This window comes from Schistocerca gregaria, chromosome 4 (assembly GCF_023897955.1).
Source record: "Schistocerca gregaria isolate iqSchGreg1 chromosome 4, iqSchGreg1.2, whole genome shotgun sequence".
Taxonomy (NCBI): Eukaryota; Metazoa; Arthropoda; class Insecta; order Orthoptera; family Acrididae; genus Schistocerca; species Schistocerca gregaria.
Window position 1 is genome coordinate 494,227,826 of NC_064923.1, and position 14,837 is coordinate 494,242,662.

The 14,837-nt window shown below is 41.9% G+C and overlaps 1 protein-coding gene across 1 annotated transcript in view; it reads right to left on the bottom strand.

The window, feature by feature from the left end:
* Positions 1-14,837, bottom strand: part of LOC126266626 (neuroendocrine convertase 2) — a 1,418,212-nt gene that overhangs the window by 865,516 nt on the left and 537,859 nt on the right. The window contains exon 2 of the mRNA XM_049970986.1: positions 11,712-11,816. Coding sequence (XP_049826943.1) covers positions 11,712-11,816 — 105 coding nt within the window. The remainder of the gene's footprint in view (positions 1-11,711; positions 11,817-14,837) is intronic.

Here is a 14,837-nt window from a genome sequence, read left to right on the forward strand (position 1 = left end):
TGGGACTTAACTTCTGGGGTCATCAGTCCCCTAGAACTTAGAACTGCTTAAACCTAACTAACCTAAGGCCGAGGCTGGATTCGAACCTGCGACCCTAGCGGTCGCGCGGTTCCAGGCTGAAGCGTGTGTATGATATCCTTAGGTTAGTTAGTTTTAAGTGGTTCTAAGTTCTATGGGGCTGATGACCACAGATGTTAAGTCCCGTAGTGCTGAGAGCCATTTGAACCATCTCTTTCTTACCATATATATCTATATGGAAACACCGATCGTCCTTAGAACAGTTACGTACAGTATACTTTTATCAAATACACATGTTAGTAAACACTCAGCAGACAGTAAACTGCAACTTGAAATTCCGAACTGAAAAACGCATTTACATATACTACCAAAATCGTTTCAGTGTGTCATTGTTGCACAAGCTTGGTAAGTATACGCGATGTTGTTATTGTCCCAAGATTGGTATGACGCAGCTCTCCGCGCTAATCTATCCTCAGCAAATCTCTTTATCTTAGTATCTTTGTAAACAACATCCATTTGAACCTGCTTACTGTAATTCATGCTAGGTGTTCCTCTACAGTTTTTACCCTCCGCACTTCTATCTATTACCAAATCTACGAGTCACTGATGCCTCGGGATGTGTGCCATCAGTCGATCTCTCCTTTTAGCCAAGTTGTGCGGCAGTTTCCTTTTTTTACCAGTTCGATTCAGTACTTTCAAATTATTTATTCGATGAACCATTGAATACATTGTTCCAAGTACTTCAATTTTTATTCCTAAAAAAAAAAAAAAAACACAAAACTGGAACACTGTGTTGTTGCAACAGATGATTCTGAATTTAGCTATTGGAATCAATTGTATTCTAATCCACATTACGTTATGCATTAATTCTCATTCTCACAGCCGTAACACTTTTCCCGATGATTTGTTGAAGATAGTGCTTCCTCCCAGATAATCACAACGACCACATAAAATTGTAGGATCGTCTATGACGTGTATCATCGCACCAATCGCTGGACGAATAAATGGTTTTCCTTTCATTATTTTTGAAGAAAGGTATGTCGTAACTTAAGTCCTCATCGACATAGAATTGGGGAATTATATAACATTCGACAAGGATGGACACGCGATTAGTTCGTTGTCATTCTGGACGAATCATTTTCATTTTCTCCTCTACTCATTTCGAGAAACCGAAAAGATTCTTTAATCAAGACCACTGATTCCGTATTTGAGCGTCGCTCTTCCAAGTGTAGTACCCAAAAGCAATGCACCATCTGTCGGTCTTAATTGAGGATTATCATACATAATATGAAAATGCGGTCAGTCACTTTGCTGTGACGTTTCCAGTACAACATAATGCACAGAGTTAAACCGTATTTTACGCAAAGATACGATACTGAGTTACGTAATTAGACAATGCAGCTGCCAAAATTCCAGAAGTTTATGCGTTCAGAGTTGCCATTGTCGGAGAATTTTCAGAAGTTAGTGTTAGTTTGGTTTCAGAGAGACTTATTGCCTTTTAATCACAGTTTTCTTGGCGGAGCTAGAAATGAAGCCAATTGGATCACATACCACAGTGAATTCGCTTCTCGTAACAGGCCCTCTTGAACAACGTGTACCTTCTTTGTATTTCAATCTTTTTGTCAAGGAAAAAGCTTACTTTTATATTACATACCTCCACCTATATACAGTAGTTCCAAAGCTATAAGCTTTATTCACTGTTCCTGTAGGAAAGCATAGGGCGAGACATTTGCGTGCTTGATTTTTACGAAGACTTGCGTCTAAATCAAGTCTTAGATGCAGAAAAATGTGATACAGATGAGAACCGATAGAATATATTAACAGTGACTGAAAAAATCCCCTTACATGAACATAAATTTGTGAGAAATTTCTGTCTAATTGTAGAAGCAACCTGCTGATATTACATTTTGATTGATTCAAAAATGGTTCAAATGGGTCTGAGCGCTATGGGACTCAACTTCTGACGTCATCAGTCCCCTAGAACTTAAAACTACTTAACTAACCTAGGGACGTCACCCACATCCATGCCCGAGGCAGGATTCGAACATGGGACCGTAGCGGTCTCGAGGCTCCAGACTGTAGCGCCTAGAACCGCACAGCCACTCCAGCTGGCTGATTGATTCACTCAATGACAATTTTCAGAAAACACTTGTCAGAAGGCAAACGGTTTATTACTATGAAGTCTATGGAGCTTGTAGCGCAGTGAAAGCAAACTATTACAAATTGTGCGTGTACTCCGATCAGCTAATTAGTACGCCTAGAGAGACGACGTCGATTTTGATCCGATGACGGGATACACCACCTGGAGGATTGTAGATGTACTCATAATGATTTCAACATCGTTCGCAAACAGGTAGCGTGGTAGGACGGCTATCAGAGCGTCATTTTTGTCTATCCTTTAATATGGAATGCTCACAGCCAGAGGGATTAGTGAAGTACAGACGTGTGAAGCAAGCAGGGAACTACGTCATGGAGCGCCGGCCGCTGTGGCCGAGCGGTCTAGCTGCTTCATTCCGCTTCTGCTACGGTCGCAGGTTCGAATCCTGCCTCGGGCATAGATGTGTGTGATGTCCTTAGGTTAGTTAGGTTTAAGTAGTTCTAAGTTCTAGGGGACTGATGACCTCAGAAGTTAAGTCCCATAGTGCTTAGAGCCATTTGAACCATTTTTGAATCAATCAAAGTGTAACATCAGCAGGTTGCTTCTAAAATTATTACAGAAATTTCTCACAAATTTATGTTCATGTAAGGGGATTTTTTCAGTCACTGTTAATATATTCTATCGGTTCTCATCTGTATCCTGCACCGACAACGCTTTCACAATTGTAGACTGCTATAAAGGCAGCATGGGTCGTTATATCCGCAGGGGACTCGCAAAGTCTTGTTGATTCCACGCCATGTCGACCTACTGCATCGCGCAGGGAAAAAGGAGCTCCGACATGAATTTCGGAGATGTCTCATGACTTTTTGTCACTACAGTGTATTATAACTGCACATGGGAGTAAGGAATACTCAACATCGAATAAAAAATGAAGCACACAAGATGAGGAAAGTAAAAACGATACGAACACAAGGCCCACCCAAACAATTAGCTGTACAATTATACTCAGTATCGGAAACAAAAAATTGGTGTAGTGTACAGAACATTTAAAATGTCTCAGAAATATTACAAACACCCTACATAATCTTACGTAAACTCAACAGTGCATCATCACTTAACTTACAAATATTGTGAATCAGTATATGTAGGGTAAATATAGATAAATTATCAGAGTAAGATATTCTGAAAATTAAAAGCACTTAAATGTGGTAGTACACACCCACCTTTTGTGGAACATCTCATTGCAAAGTATCACCACCTTAGCGCCATAACACAGACTCCAGATCCTCAAGTCCAGTAACTAGATCGCTGTTACTGATAAATTTGCTGTAAATCAGAATCCTCACTGACGGGAATGTCGACGTCTCGTGCGTGCGAATCAAACTGGAGTCTGAGAAATCACTGAGTATGCGTATGATTCTGCAAAATTATCCCCACTAGAGCTTGTCGCGCTCGGTGATCTTGTGCAGATTTTCTTGTATGGCAGTTACTTTACTTATTTTCAACTGAAGACTTCACCACCAGTGTGAGTCAAGAGCTCAGCTGTAGAAACAGGAGATTTCAAACGAGCAGAATCAAACTGTTCCATGAATACACTATTAATATTTTGCGGCTTAAACTTATTTTCTAAAGAATTAAATGAATTTATACATCAGATAAATTCCACGCAAGCACTTTGCTACAATTTGTTGCCCCTTCAATCAGCAGGTTACTCGACGAACTATAAAGCCTGTGCAGGCCAAGTGACCATTCAGCGTATCCTTCGCGTGAAGCTTATGGAGAAAACTGTGGTTGTACAGACTGATAGAGAAATAAAACTTGAAGATTTATTGAGTCAGAATCATACTATTCTCTACTTTTTTTCAGCAGCCAATGCGCAGAAACTATCCTTGCAAAAACAGGTAATATATTCGATAAAGTGCTATTCTATTTATTCAAAACTAGCGAGGCTGAAACTGCATTTGTTGCCTTAAAGAGCCTTCGCAAAGCGAAAAGGAGAAGAATCAGATTAACTACCTTCTGAATTATCAGGGTATAATCAGATGCCAGGAGTTTAAAGTGGAGTGGGAGCGGGGGTGCAAGTATGTGCTCCTTCGCTGGCTGAGACCTGAAAGTGTTTTTGTAGTTCACAGTGCAATGTCATTACACTATAAATAAAGTAAATGGTAACAGAAAAATATAGTAAATTCGTTCTTTACTTTCAGGTACTCGTTTATCTGTTACGGAACCCGAAAAATAGCTCATTTAGCAAGGAAAGTGAACCTTCTGAATGTAAAATACACTCCTGGAAATTGAAATAAGAACACCGTGAATTCATAGTCCCAGGAAGGGGAAACTTTATTGACACATTCCTGGGGTCAGATACATCACATGATCACACTGACAGAACCACAGGCACATAGACACAGGCAACACAGCATGCACAATGTCGGCACTAGTACAGTGTATATCCACCTTTCGCAGCAATGCAGGCTGCTATTCTCCCATGGAGACGATCGTAGAGATGCTGGATGTAGTCCTGTGGAACGGCTTGCCATGCCATTTCCACCTGGCGCCTCAGTTGGACCAGCGTTCGTGCTGGACGTGCAGACCGCGTCAGACGACGCTTCATCCAGTACCAAACATGCTCAATGGGGGACAGATCCGGAGATCTTGTTGGCCAGGGTAGTTGACTTACACCTTCTAGAGCACGTTGGGTGGCACGGGATACATGCGAACGTGCATTGTCCTGATGGAACAGCAAGTTCCCTTGCCGGTCTAGGAATGGTTGAACGATGGGTTCGATGACGGTTTGGATGTACCGTGCACTATTCAGTGTCCCCTCGACGATCACCAGAGGTGTACGGCCAGTGTAGGAGATCGCTCCCCACACCATGATGCCGGGTGTTGGCCCTGTGTGCCTCGGTCGTATGCAGTCCTGATTGTGGCGCTCACCTGCACGGCGCCAAACACGCATACGACCATCATTGGCACCAAGGCAGAAGCGACTCTCATCGCTGAAGACGACACGTCTCCATTCGTCCCTCCATTCACGCCTGTCGCGACACCACTGGAGGCGGGCTGCACGATGTTGGGGCGTGAGCGGAAGACGGCCTAACGGTGTGCGGGACCGTAGCCCAGCTTCATGGAGACGGTTGCGAATGGTCCTCGCCGATACCCCAGGAGCAACAGTGTCCCTAATTTGCTGGGAAGTGGCGGTGCGGTCCCCTACGGCACTGCGTAGGATCCTACGGTCTTGGCGTGCATCCGTGCGTCGCGGCGGTCCGGTCCCAGGTCGACGGGCACGTGCACCTTCCGCCGACCACTGGCGACAACATCGATGTACTGTGGAGACCTCACGCCCCACGTGTTGAACAATTCGGCGGTACGTCCACCCGGCCTCCCTCATGCCCACTATACGCCCTCGCTCAAAGTCCGTCAGCTGCACATACGGTTCACGTCCACGCTGTCGCGGCATGCTACCAGTGTTAAAGACTGCGATGGAGCTCCGTATGCCACGGCAAACTGGCTGACACCGACGGCGGCGGTGCACAAATGCTGCGCAGCTAGCGCCATTCGACGGCCAACACCGCGGTTCCTGGTGTGTCCGCTGTGCCGTGCGTGTGATCATTGCTTGTTCAGCCCTCTCGCAGTGTCCGGAGCAAGTATGGTGGGTCTGACACACCGGTGTCAATGTGTTCTTTTTTCCATTTCCAGGAGTGTAGATGTGCTGGAAGCCTACATCTCTCAGTAAGCAGTCCTCCAGTTGAACCCCCACATCTGATTTAACGAATTTATTCAGAACTGCCAATGTGCTTCTTCAGGAAGTTATGACCTTGATAATGTTGCGTTACTCATGATGCAAAGGACAGTGTCAACATGTCGTACATGTCAGATCTTTGATGTTTTCTATATTTTTATGGAAACTATTGTAATAAGGCAGGTCTATGACATTCTGGCCGCGACATTTGCCCATGTGTTTGTTTTGGGGAAGCACCTGACGTGTTTCACAACCGTGACACGCGTGGACGTGATTTACGACAGCATTCATCAGCGCAAAATCTCGTATGAAGCCCTGTCGGAACGGCTAGTTTAGAGGACACAGTGTCACGTGATTTACGTGCGTTTCGATAGTAGATATCAAGCGTGAAATGATGCTTCACTGTCTTCTCCATACTGTCAATGAAAAACAAAGGTCGCAACTGTGCAACGAGTTTTGCTGAGCTGACTTATAAAATTCAAATTAAACATTACGGATTTCCTAATAATTTTTGATGTTCATAATGTCTGTGTTCTTGATGTTGGTGCATAGAATTTAGTTATTATGAAACATGAAAACATCGAGGCAATTCAAAGGGATGCAATGACCTGATTGTACGTGTTCTCAAGGACATTTAAATAATTTGTCAGGAACTGGCGGGAACGTAGACGAGACAGAACGCGTAACAGGAGGACACATAACGTTTACCAATTATTACGTAATGAAATAAAAATTGATTCACACAGACAAAAAATTTGCCGAAGAGACTGCTCTGTACGCCACCGGGTGAGGTGGTTGTCTTAACTCATATTCAAGAGGATAGCAGTTCGTAATTCTTGTCCGCCATCCAGATTTCCCTAAATCTCTTAAGCCTCAAGGGAAATACTGGGAAATACTCGGCCTACATTTTGCCACCAATTCGAACTTCTGCTTTCCCTCTGATGACCTTGTCGTCGACCGGACGTAAACGTCAATTTCCTTCCTATTTAATGAATAAAGATACGTTTGTCAGTGATGATTGTTCTGCACCTCTGGGTGCTATACAAAATTTTTGGAAGCATTGCCTCCATGTTAGATAACAATAGGAGTGGAAGAACTTCCGTTTCCTCTATTACTTCTCAGATTATTCTTGCTATCTCCATTCCCCCGTTATTGAAGCGGGGAAGTATCTACAAAACGTTGACAATTAGCACAACGTACTGAATGCCATTGAGTAGCTGCCAGTTTTACGGTGGTCCGAACAAAGCCTTTACCCTCATCAACTTTGCACATGCACTTAGATTTTCAACAGCACAAGGACTCTCATAGCTCATTACTTTGTTCACTTGGTGGGACACTCTTGCGGTTTTTAGCAGACGTTGTGCACTGCGTTGTGGATGTGCTTCAAGGCGATTTACGTATATACGTGTTTTCTGTTGAGTTTTCCCCAGTAAGGATTTATTTTGTTCACTGTGGATTTATTAAGAAAACCTTGACTACAGTATGAGAATTACATACATTCATTGTCATTCAGAATTTGTATACTATTCTAATCGTTATTCATTTTATACTTATTTAGGAAGGTTTTATTGTTCTTGCATCACAGGAGTCTTTCTCGCTATAGCATGCTCTATTGATTGTGAAATCATTCAACACTTAAGAGTAATAAGGTCTGTGAGTACTGTGCGTATTTGTAATAGGTTTAATTTTTTAGAATTTTTATGGTATTTTGCTATCAATTAATTGTATATACTGATCAGAAAAGTATATGCCTCCACAATATCCACTCACTTCCACTCTCCAGTTCATGTTGCCGCTAGTCCTGACCTACCAATAGTATCGCTGACTCTCGTGCTACCCTTATTTCCCTGAAAACACACAGCTTACAGTTAAGGGGGGGGGGGGGGGGGAGGAGGATCACGTTTCTCACAAGCTGCAGTTTTCGTCAACTAAAATGCTCCATTACTCCATTAGTCGTTAACTTTCACTGTTGGAGGTTGTAACGATCGTACATGGATGTATCTGGGTTCCAACGACTGCGCCAATATAAGTGTTCTGTAACCTGCTACACAAAATAAATTAGTTCAACAATTATAAAGAACCCGCCTCGATTGCAAATAGAAACCGGATGTTGCCCTGGATGTCGGTGCAAAAGACTCGCATAAAATGCCCTTTTAGGGGTTCTTTATTAATGTTGGACGATGCCTCTTTAGGCAGTGCGTAGTTTTAGTGTTTTCCGAAGCAGGCGTGGTTATCCGCGCTGAAACCTAGGTCAACATCCGGCCTCTATCTGCAATCGAGGCGGATTCTACATAATCATTAAATTATTCACGATTGCTGACGCGCTGCAATATTAAAAGTTCTCTAAATTAGTTCAAGAAGGAGAACACATTATTATAACACACAATACCTTAACATTCAACTCTGCTTACACGTGTTACCAAAAACTGCGTTCATTATGTGACAGTACCTGGGCAGGTGTTTAGTGCTGGAAGTAAGTAAGGTCGTAGCCACGTTACTGCGCTGTGGTCTGTGGTGCTTCCAATCCTTGCGAGCTGTTTACAGTAACGGAGTATTCCAATGTGTCATTTGATAATTCGAGGCGAACTCTGTCGATAGACAACTGACTATTCACTGATGTCTAAACCGACTGAAAATTGGAAGACTGAACACTTAAGTCTGCTCGATGAAGTCCGTGTGGCAGACAACCGGGTCGCAGGTTATATAGCCGTGCGGATTGCTATACCGAATCCGTGCGACTGGCTGTAGAACACGCGCTCTTCACCCGTTGTTCTCTCCAAGCGGAAAGATGCCATCCTTGCGTCTGGTTGCCGCCTGTGACGGGAGTAGCAAAGTAGACTGCTCTGTGAACAGTCTTGAAGCTCACACTACTACTCGCCTCGCCGTGATGTTACTTTGCCGAACGCCGCTCCGATGGCGAGGAGATCTATCTGGCAGGGTTAGTAGTGTGAATACGACAAAAGTATTTCCGGTAAGGTCTTTGGTAGCAACGAAGACCTGTAAAACTATCGTAGGCTACCGTATGTAACAGTAGACTAAGATAGTTTTCCTAGCAACCTTGGTCTGTTAACTTCTTAACTGCGTTACGTGTACTTTAGGTATGTTGCATTTCTGTAGGGTGGTACCTCATTTTGATCGGTTTGTTTACGTATGCGATCTTCGTCTTCCCAGACTCCACTAAAAACCGGTGAAGTGTCCAGAAACTGGGTAAGAATATGCAAAGGTCCACGGAATCTGCGGAACATTTTTGTTCTAGACCGTTATCTCCTTGTCTGTCACTGAAATATAACCGTATTTTTAGGCTTTACTCGAAAATTGTTGATTTGTAACGTGAAACAGAGGAATGTTATAGTAAAAATAAAAAAAAAAACGACAGGCCGGCCGCGGTGGTCTCGCGGTTAAGGCGCTCAGTCCGGAACCGCACGACTGCTACGGTCGCAGGTTCGAATCCTGCCTCGGGCATGGATGTGTGTGATGTCCTTAGGTTAGTTAGGTTTAAGTAGTTCTAAGTTCTAGGGGACTGATGACCATAGATGTTAAGTCCCATAGTGCTCAGAGCCATTTGAACCAAAAAACGACAGATTTTTCATATAGGGTAAAATAATAATAAAAAAACGTGAAAAGAAAATATGTGAAATATCGCTACAATAGCTCGTAGAGCTTACACAAAACATGTTTCTTTCATTCAAAAATGGTTCAAATGGCTCTGAGCACTATGGGACTTAACATCTATGGTCATCAGTCCCCTAGAACTTAGAACTACTTAAACCTAACTAACCTAAGGACATCACACAACTCCCAGCCATCACGAGGCAGAGAAAATCCCTGACCCGCCGGGAGTCGAACCCGGGTGCGGGAAGCTAGAACGCTACCGCACGACCACGAGATGCGGGCTTTTTTTCATTCATAAACAACTTTCGTACTTATCAATAATAAGAGGAAACTCTCGTCTTTGATCATGATGAATAACGTTCTCTTGACAAAATAAGAACAATAATTATTTTTCGTTTGCCTATTGAAACAGTATTTTCATCAAAATAATTACTTGGGTACATAAAAGCACATCAGTTACGCGATCAAGTAGCTTCCCTTACTTATAAAATGCAGTTACTATTTTGTAAACACATAAAATACATGATAGACTAACACTGAACGATGCGCGGTTCTAATTATATACAAAAGAACGGTCTAACGCACTGCTTTCCAGGCGGCATATTAGTGTCGAGTTTCGGTATGCCGGCCAGTCTGTTTTAAGGCCTCGGTGAATGCGGGCTGGTTCCTCTTATTCCGCCTCAGTCACACTATGTCGGCGACTGCTGACAAACACTTTCTCCACGTACGCGTAGAGCATAATTACTCTACCATGCAAACATTTGCAGCCCCTCTTGCTGAAGAAAACCATTCAGTGAGAAACACTGAGAACAACTTAAAAATTTTACATCTAGCAGAAAAAGGAGCCACCATGAATACATTACAAGAAATAGAAATACACACACACAAAATCAGCGCCCCAGACTATATCCTTAATGAACAGAGTTAGCTAACACCCCTTTCCTAAAAATTTCCAAAAATTATTTTCAACCTCCAAAGCAAATAATATTAGTACGCCTATCTGCGGATCAAGTAGCAAATTTATATGTTACTATAATTCCCATGATGCTAAATATAAGTAAATAATGAACTATTATACCTATACAGTACTGAAAAACTTTATAATTAATGTAACAGTACCATCTCAAAAAATCAATGTCTCTGTACTAGCGTAAAATGCATTTCAGTTGCGTAAGTGAAAATATGATCATTTCCAAACATAGGACATCTTCAAATGTTACCATATATCATAGCGTCTTTGATACTCATATGTTTGTAAGCTCTTTGTATGTATCTAAACATGTGGTGCATGGCAGAAATCTACTCAGTAACAAATCTAACGTGTTCAATGGGAAAAATTTACATGTGCAACAATAAGAATGCAGTGGGAATGTATTCACATCTGTTGGACGAATGTTATGGAAACAAACACACAAAACCGACATTTCACGTAAGTCACATGCAACGAAAATCTGTAACGCAACCATCTGTGTGTGGCGTGCTTATAATTATGTGTTATTTATATTTTAGGACAATTAATCTGTAAAAAAAAAACCTCCACATGTTATAAGGAAAGCGTGTGAACCGTCTGAAGATGGAATCACAACGACTCGATACCGGTAACGGTACCCTTTGAATAAAGGAACTGAAAGTAAATTTTTGGCTTGTTGCTGTTCCAACACCATCAACATTAGTCTTCAAATAACAAATGGTTCAAATGGCTCTGAGCACTATGCGACTTAGCTTCTGAGGTAATCAGTCGCCTAGAACTTAGAACTAATTAAACCTAACTAACCTAAGGACATCACATACATCCATGCCCGAGGCAGGATTCGAACCTGCGAAGGTAGCGGTCGCTCGGCTCCAGACTGTAGCGCCTAGAACCGCACGGCCACTTCGACTGGCTTCAAATAACAGCCACGGTCTCCAACCCTGTCATCATATTACAAAATTGCAAAAAACAGTTTTTTTGCGATTGCTGTCCAGAAACGAGGTGCGCTATGAAAACTCGCTTTTATTTCAGTGAATATTACTCTATCAAATATTTAACAGGATCCAACATCGAACGTGTTATTTGGTTAATAGGTATGACTCAATAACCACATCATTTTCACAGTTACCTTAAATACTGTTAGCATACAAGTAAATGGGATACACGTGATCCACAAAAACGGTTTGATGTGGGCAGTCTGTGAAAGCAGAGATAGGTGAAGAGACGAGAGTAGCAGCAGCGGCTGCAGCGGCCGGCCAGAAGTGTGTACTCACCAGGGGGTCCACCTTGAGGCGGCGGACGTGCGGAACGCTTCGCTTGCTGCGGGCGTGCGGCAGCGCGCGGTGCACGAAATGGAACTCCCGGTCCGACCCCAGCACCTGCAACAAGGACCACAGCCGGCCGTTTCATCCAGTCTGCAGTTAAGCAAAGCGTGAACTCTGTGAAAAGGTAGAGCTCACGCGTTCCTTTCTGCGAAAAAAATCTGTGCAGGTGTTAATACGAGGGCTATCCACCAAGTACATTACGTTTTGGAACTGAAAATAAATAAAGTATTCGAAATTTTTTAAATTATATACAGATGAAAGCCACACTTCAATACTGCTTTTCTACATAGTTGCCATTTAAATTAAGGCGCTTATCGTAGCGATGGACGAGCTTGGAAATTCCTTCGTCGTAAAATTCGGTGACAGATCTGTACGGCGTGCACTATGCAGGCTAAATATGGTCTACAAAAACTACAAAAATATTTTTTTGTTGATATTTAAACTGTACTAAAAACGAGTGGGAATCCAATGTATGTGTACACATATTTTTCTCTTTTTTGTTTTATCTTGTGGGACCAAACTCCTTTGGTCGTCGGTCTCTAAGCTTGTACACTACTTAACCTAACTTAAACTAACTTATGCTAGGGACGACACACACACCCATGCCGAGGAGAACTTGAACCTCCAATGGGAAGAGCCGGGTATTATTTCTTGATTTCAAAAAGGCCTACGATAGTGTAGACATAATTAAAATCTGTACATATGAAACTTTATGTCGCATCAAGACAACTGCAGGAGAAGGAGAAAACTTTAACGTGTTCACCGGACTGAGACAAGGAGGCGACGTTTCGCCTATTTTATTTAACCTCATCTTAGTGAAGTTCGATGGAGAATTTATTAAAACTAATCTACACGGGATCCAAATGCAGGAATGAACAATACTAGACTTGCCCAAGCAGATGATATAGCAGTAATAAGTAGTTCCAAAACAGAATTAACCAAAATGATGCAAAATGATATCAAAATTGCTGGGAAAGCTGGATTACATCTTAAGAAAGAGAAGACGGAATATCTGGCCATAAGTAAGAAAAACAAAGTGATGCACACTTGGCTGTAGATAGATTCACTTTCAAAACAGTTAATCATTTCAAGTACTTAGGAAGTCTCTTTAGTAACAATAATGGAATGGACATAGAAGTAGATGCCCGACTGGCAACAGCGAACAAAACACTCTTCAGTTTTATCAAAACCTTACAGAAAAGATAACTTAGTACTAACTTAAAAATCCGCTTGTATCAGTCGACCATTACACCAGTAACATTATACAGATGTGAATAATTAATGTTTAGAAAGAAAGATGAAGAAAAACTGTTAATATCTGAAATATTAACAAAAATTTTTGGTCCAGTACATGACGAAGATAACATGGAATGGACGATAAGAAAAATGAAGAATTAAGAGAACTGTACAAACACCGTAACATAGTAAATGTGCTAAGGAAGAGATGTTTTAACTGGGCAGGCGATGTAGCAAGAATGACAGAATACCTAAAATAGCATTCCGAAGGACAACAGAGGGAAGGAGAGGAGGAGGAAGACCCAGAAGTAGGTCGAGAGATAACATTTGGGAAGACACAACTAGGATAAACATGAACACTGCATGGACAAACGGTGCACTCAACAGAACGAAATGGAAGAGGCTTGTAAAGCAGGCGTAAACAAAATAAAATGAATTATAATTTGAACTACGATTTCTCGCTTGACAGCACAAATTATTTTAAAATGTTTTACGTATCTAACAAGTTCGCAGCAGTGCTACATTCTCAGAATATGATCTGAGGTCAACAACTTTTTTAAGGTGGAAAAAGGGGTTGCGTGACACTGGTGTTTTATGGAAGTAAGGTGCGACTAAATGGCCAGTTGCAGGCAAGGTGAAAACATGGTCCGTTGTACTCTTCTGTGTTTGCTATTTCTTCTGTGATAATTACCTCAGTTTAATAGATCAAACAGTGCAACTCAACAGTCGTTCTAACACTTAAGCAAGTCTGATAAAAGAGAACAGAAAGACAAAGTAAAAGTTACCGGGAGGAAACAGTGGTCGTGTGAATCTATTGCACATTATGAGTGGTTGTGTCCATATTCATCCATGGTCAAGCTGTAGGAATATTTATTTCATTTCAAGTTATTTAAATGTAAATCCAGTATTTCGTATGTGTTTCAATATGTGTGTGAGTGTGCGTTAGCTTGGAGACATGACGGGAGCGCTCTAGCTAATCACAGCGCTCGTTACTACGGTAGGCGACTACCGAAGTCAATGGAAAGACTGTATGGAAGTGGGGGAGGAGCATCCGGTCGCACAGGAAACTGGAGAGTCCTGGACGGGAAGGCGCGACGGTCGGTCGCAGGAAATACTTGGAGAGTGTTGAGCAGTTTGCGCGTGGTCGGGGAAATACATGTAGAAATATTTCGAAGTGCCGACTTGTGCACTTGTGAGATATCCATGGCATTTGCAGTGATGACATAGTATGCGTTTAGAAGTGAGCTTTGTTGTTGCGCATAACTAATTACGTGAAGTATTAATCTAATGTTTCCTTGTTGCTCAACTTATATTTTATTTAATTGCTGGACCATCGACACCAATAGGTGTTTTACAGTTATAAGTGGCATTCTTAAATGTACTTCTGCTATCATACTCATCATTTAAAGTCGTTAAAATAGTACCTGCAGGTTTTGCTTAATTGAAATCTTTCATTTGTAAATTTCTATTTACATTCATGTGTGATAGGAACCTTGGGCCATTAGACTCATGTGTGTATTCTTATTGTATACTGTAGAGTCAGCAGTAAGTATCTGGCATGTAATACCGCAACTACGTATCCCAGCCCCTAGACAACGAAACCAGCAAAACTTTTAATATTTCAACTCTGAGTCTGAGGCTACGTAGGTGAGGGCTACGATTAATTTTTTTGAAAGCCCGCAATTGCTATTACAGGAACGATACTCACAAAGGCAAAAAGACCTAATGAAAGGTAAGTCTTTGGTCTAACTGATATGCAGTCACTATGGAAAGGACGAACTAAGAACATTTAGTTTAGATGGGGCAAAAACAGAACAATTATAATTAAAAGTGAAATAC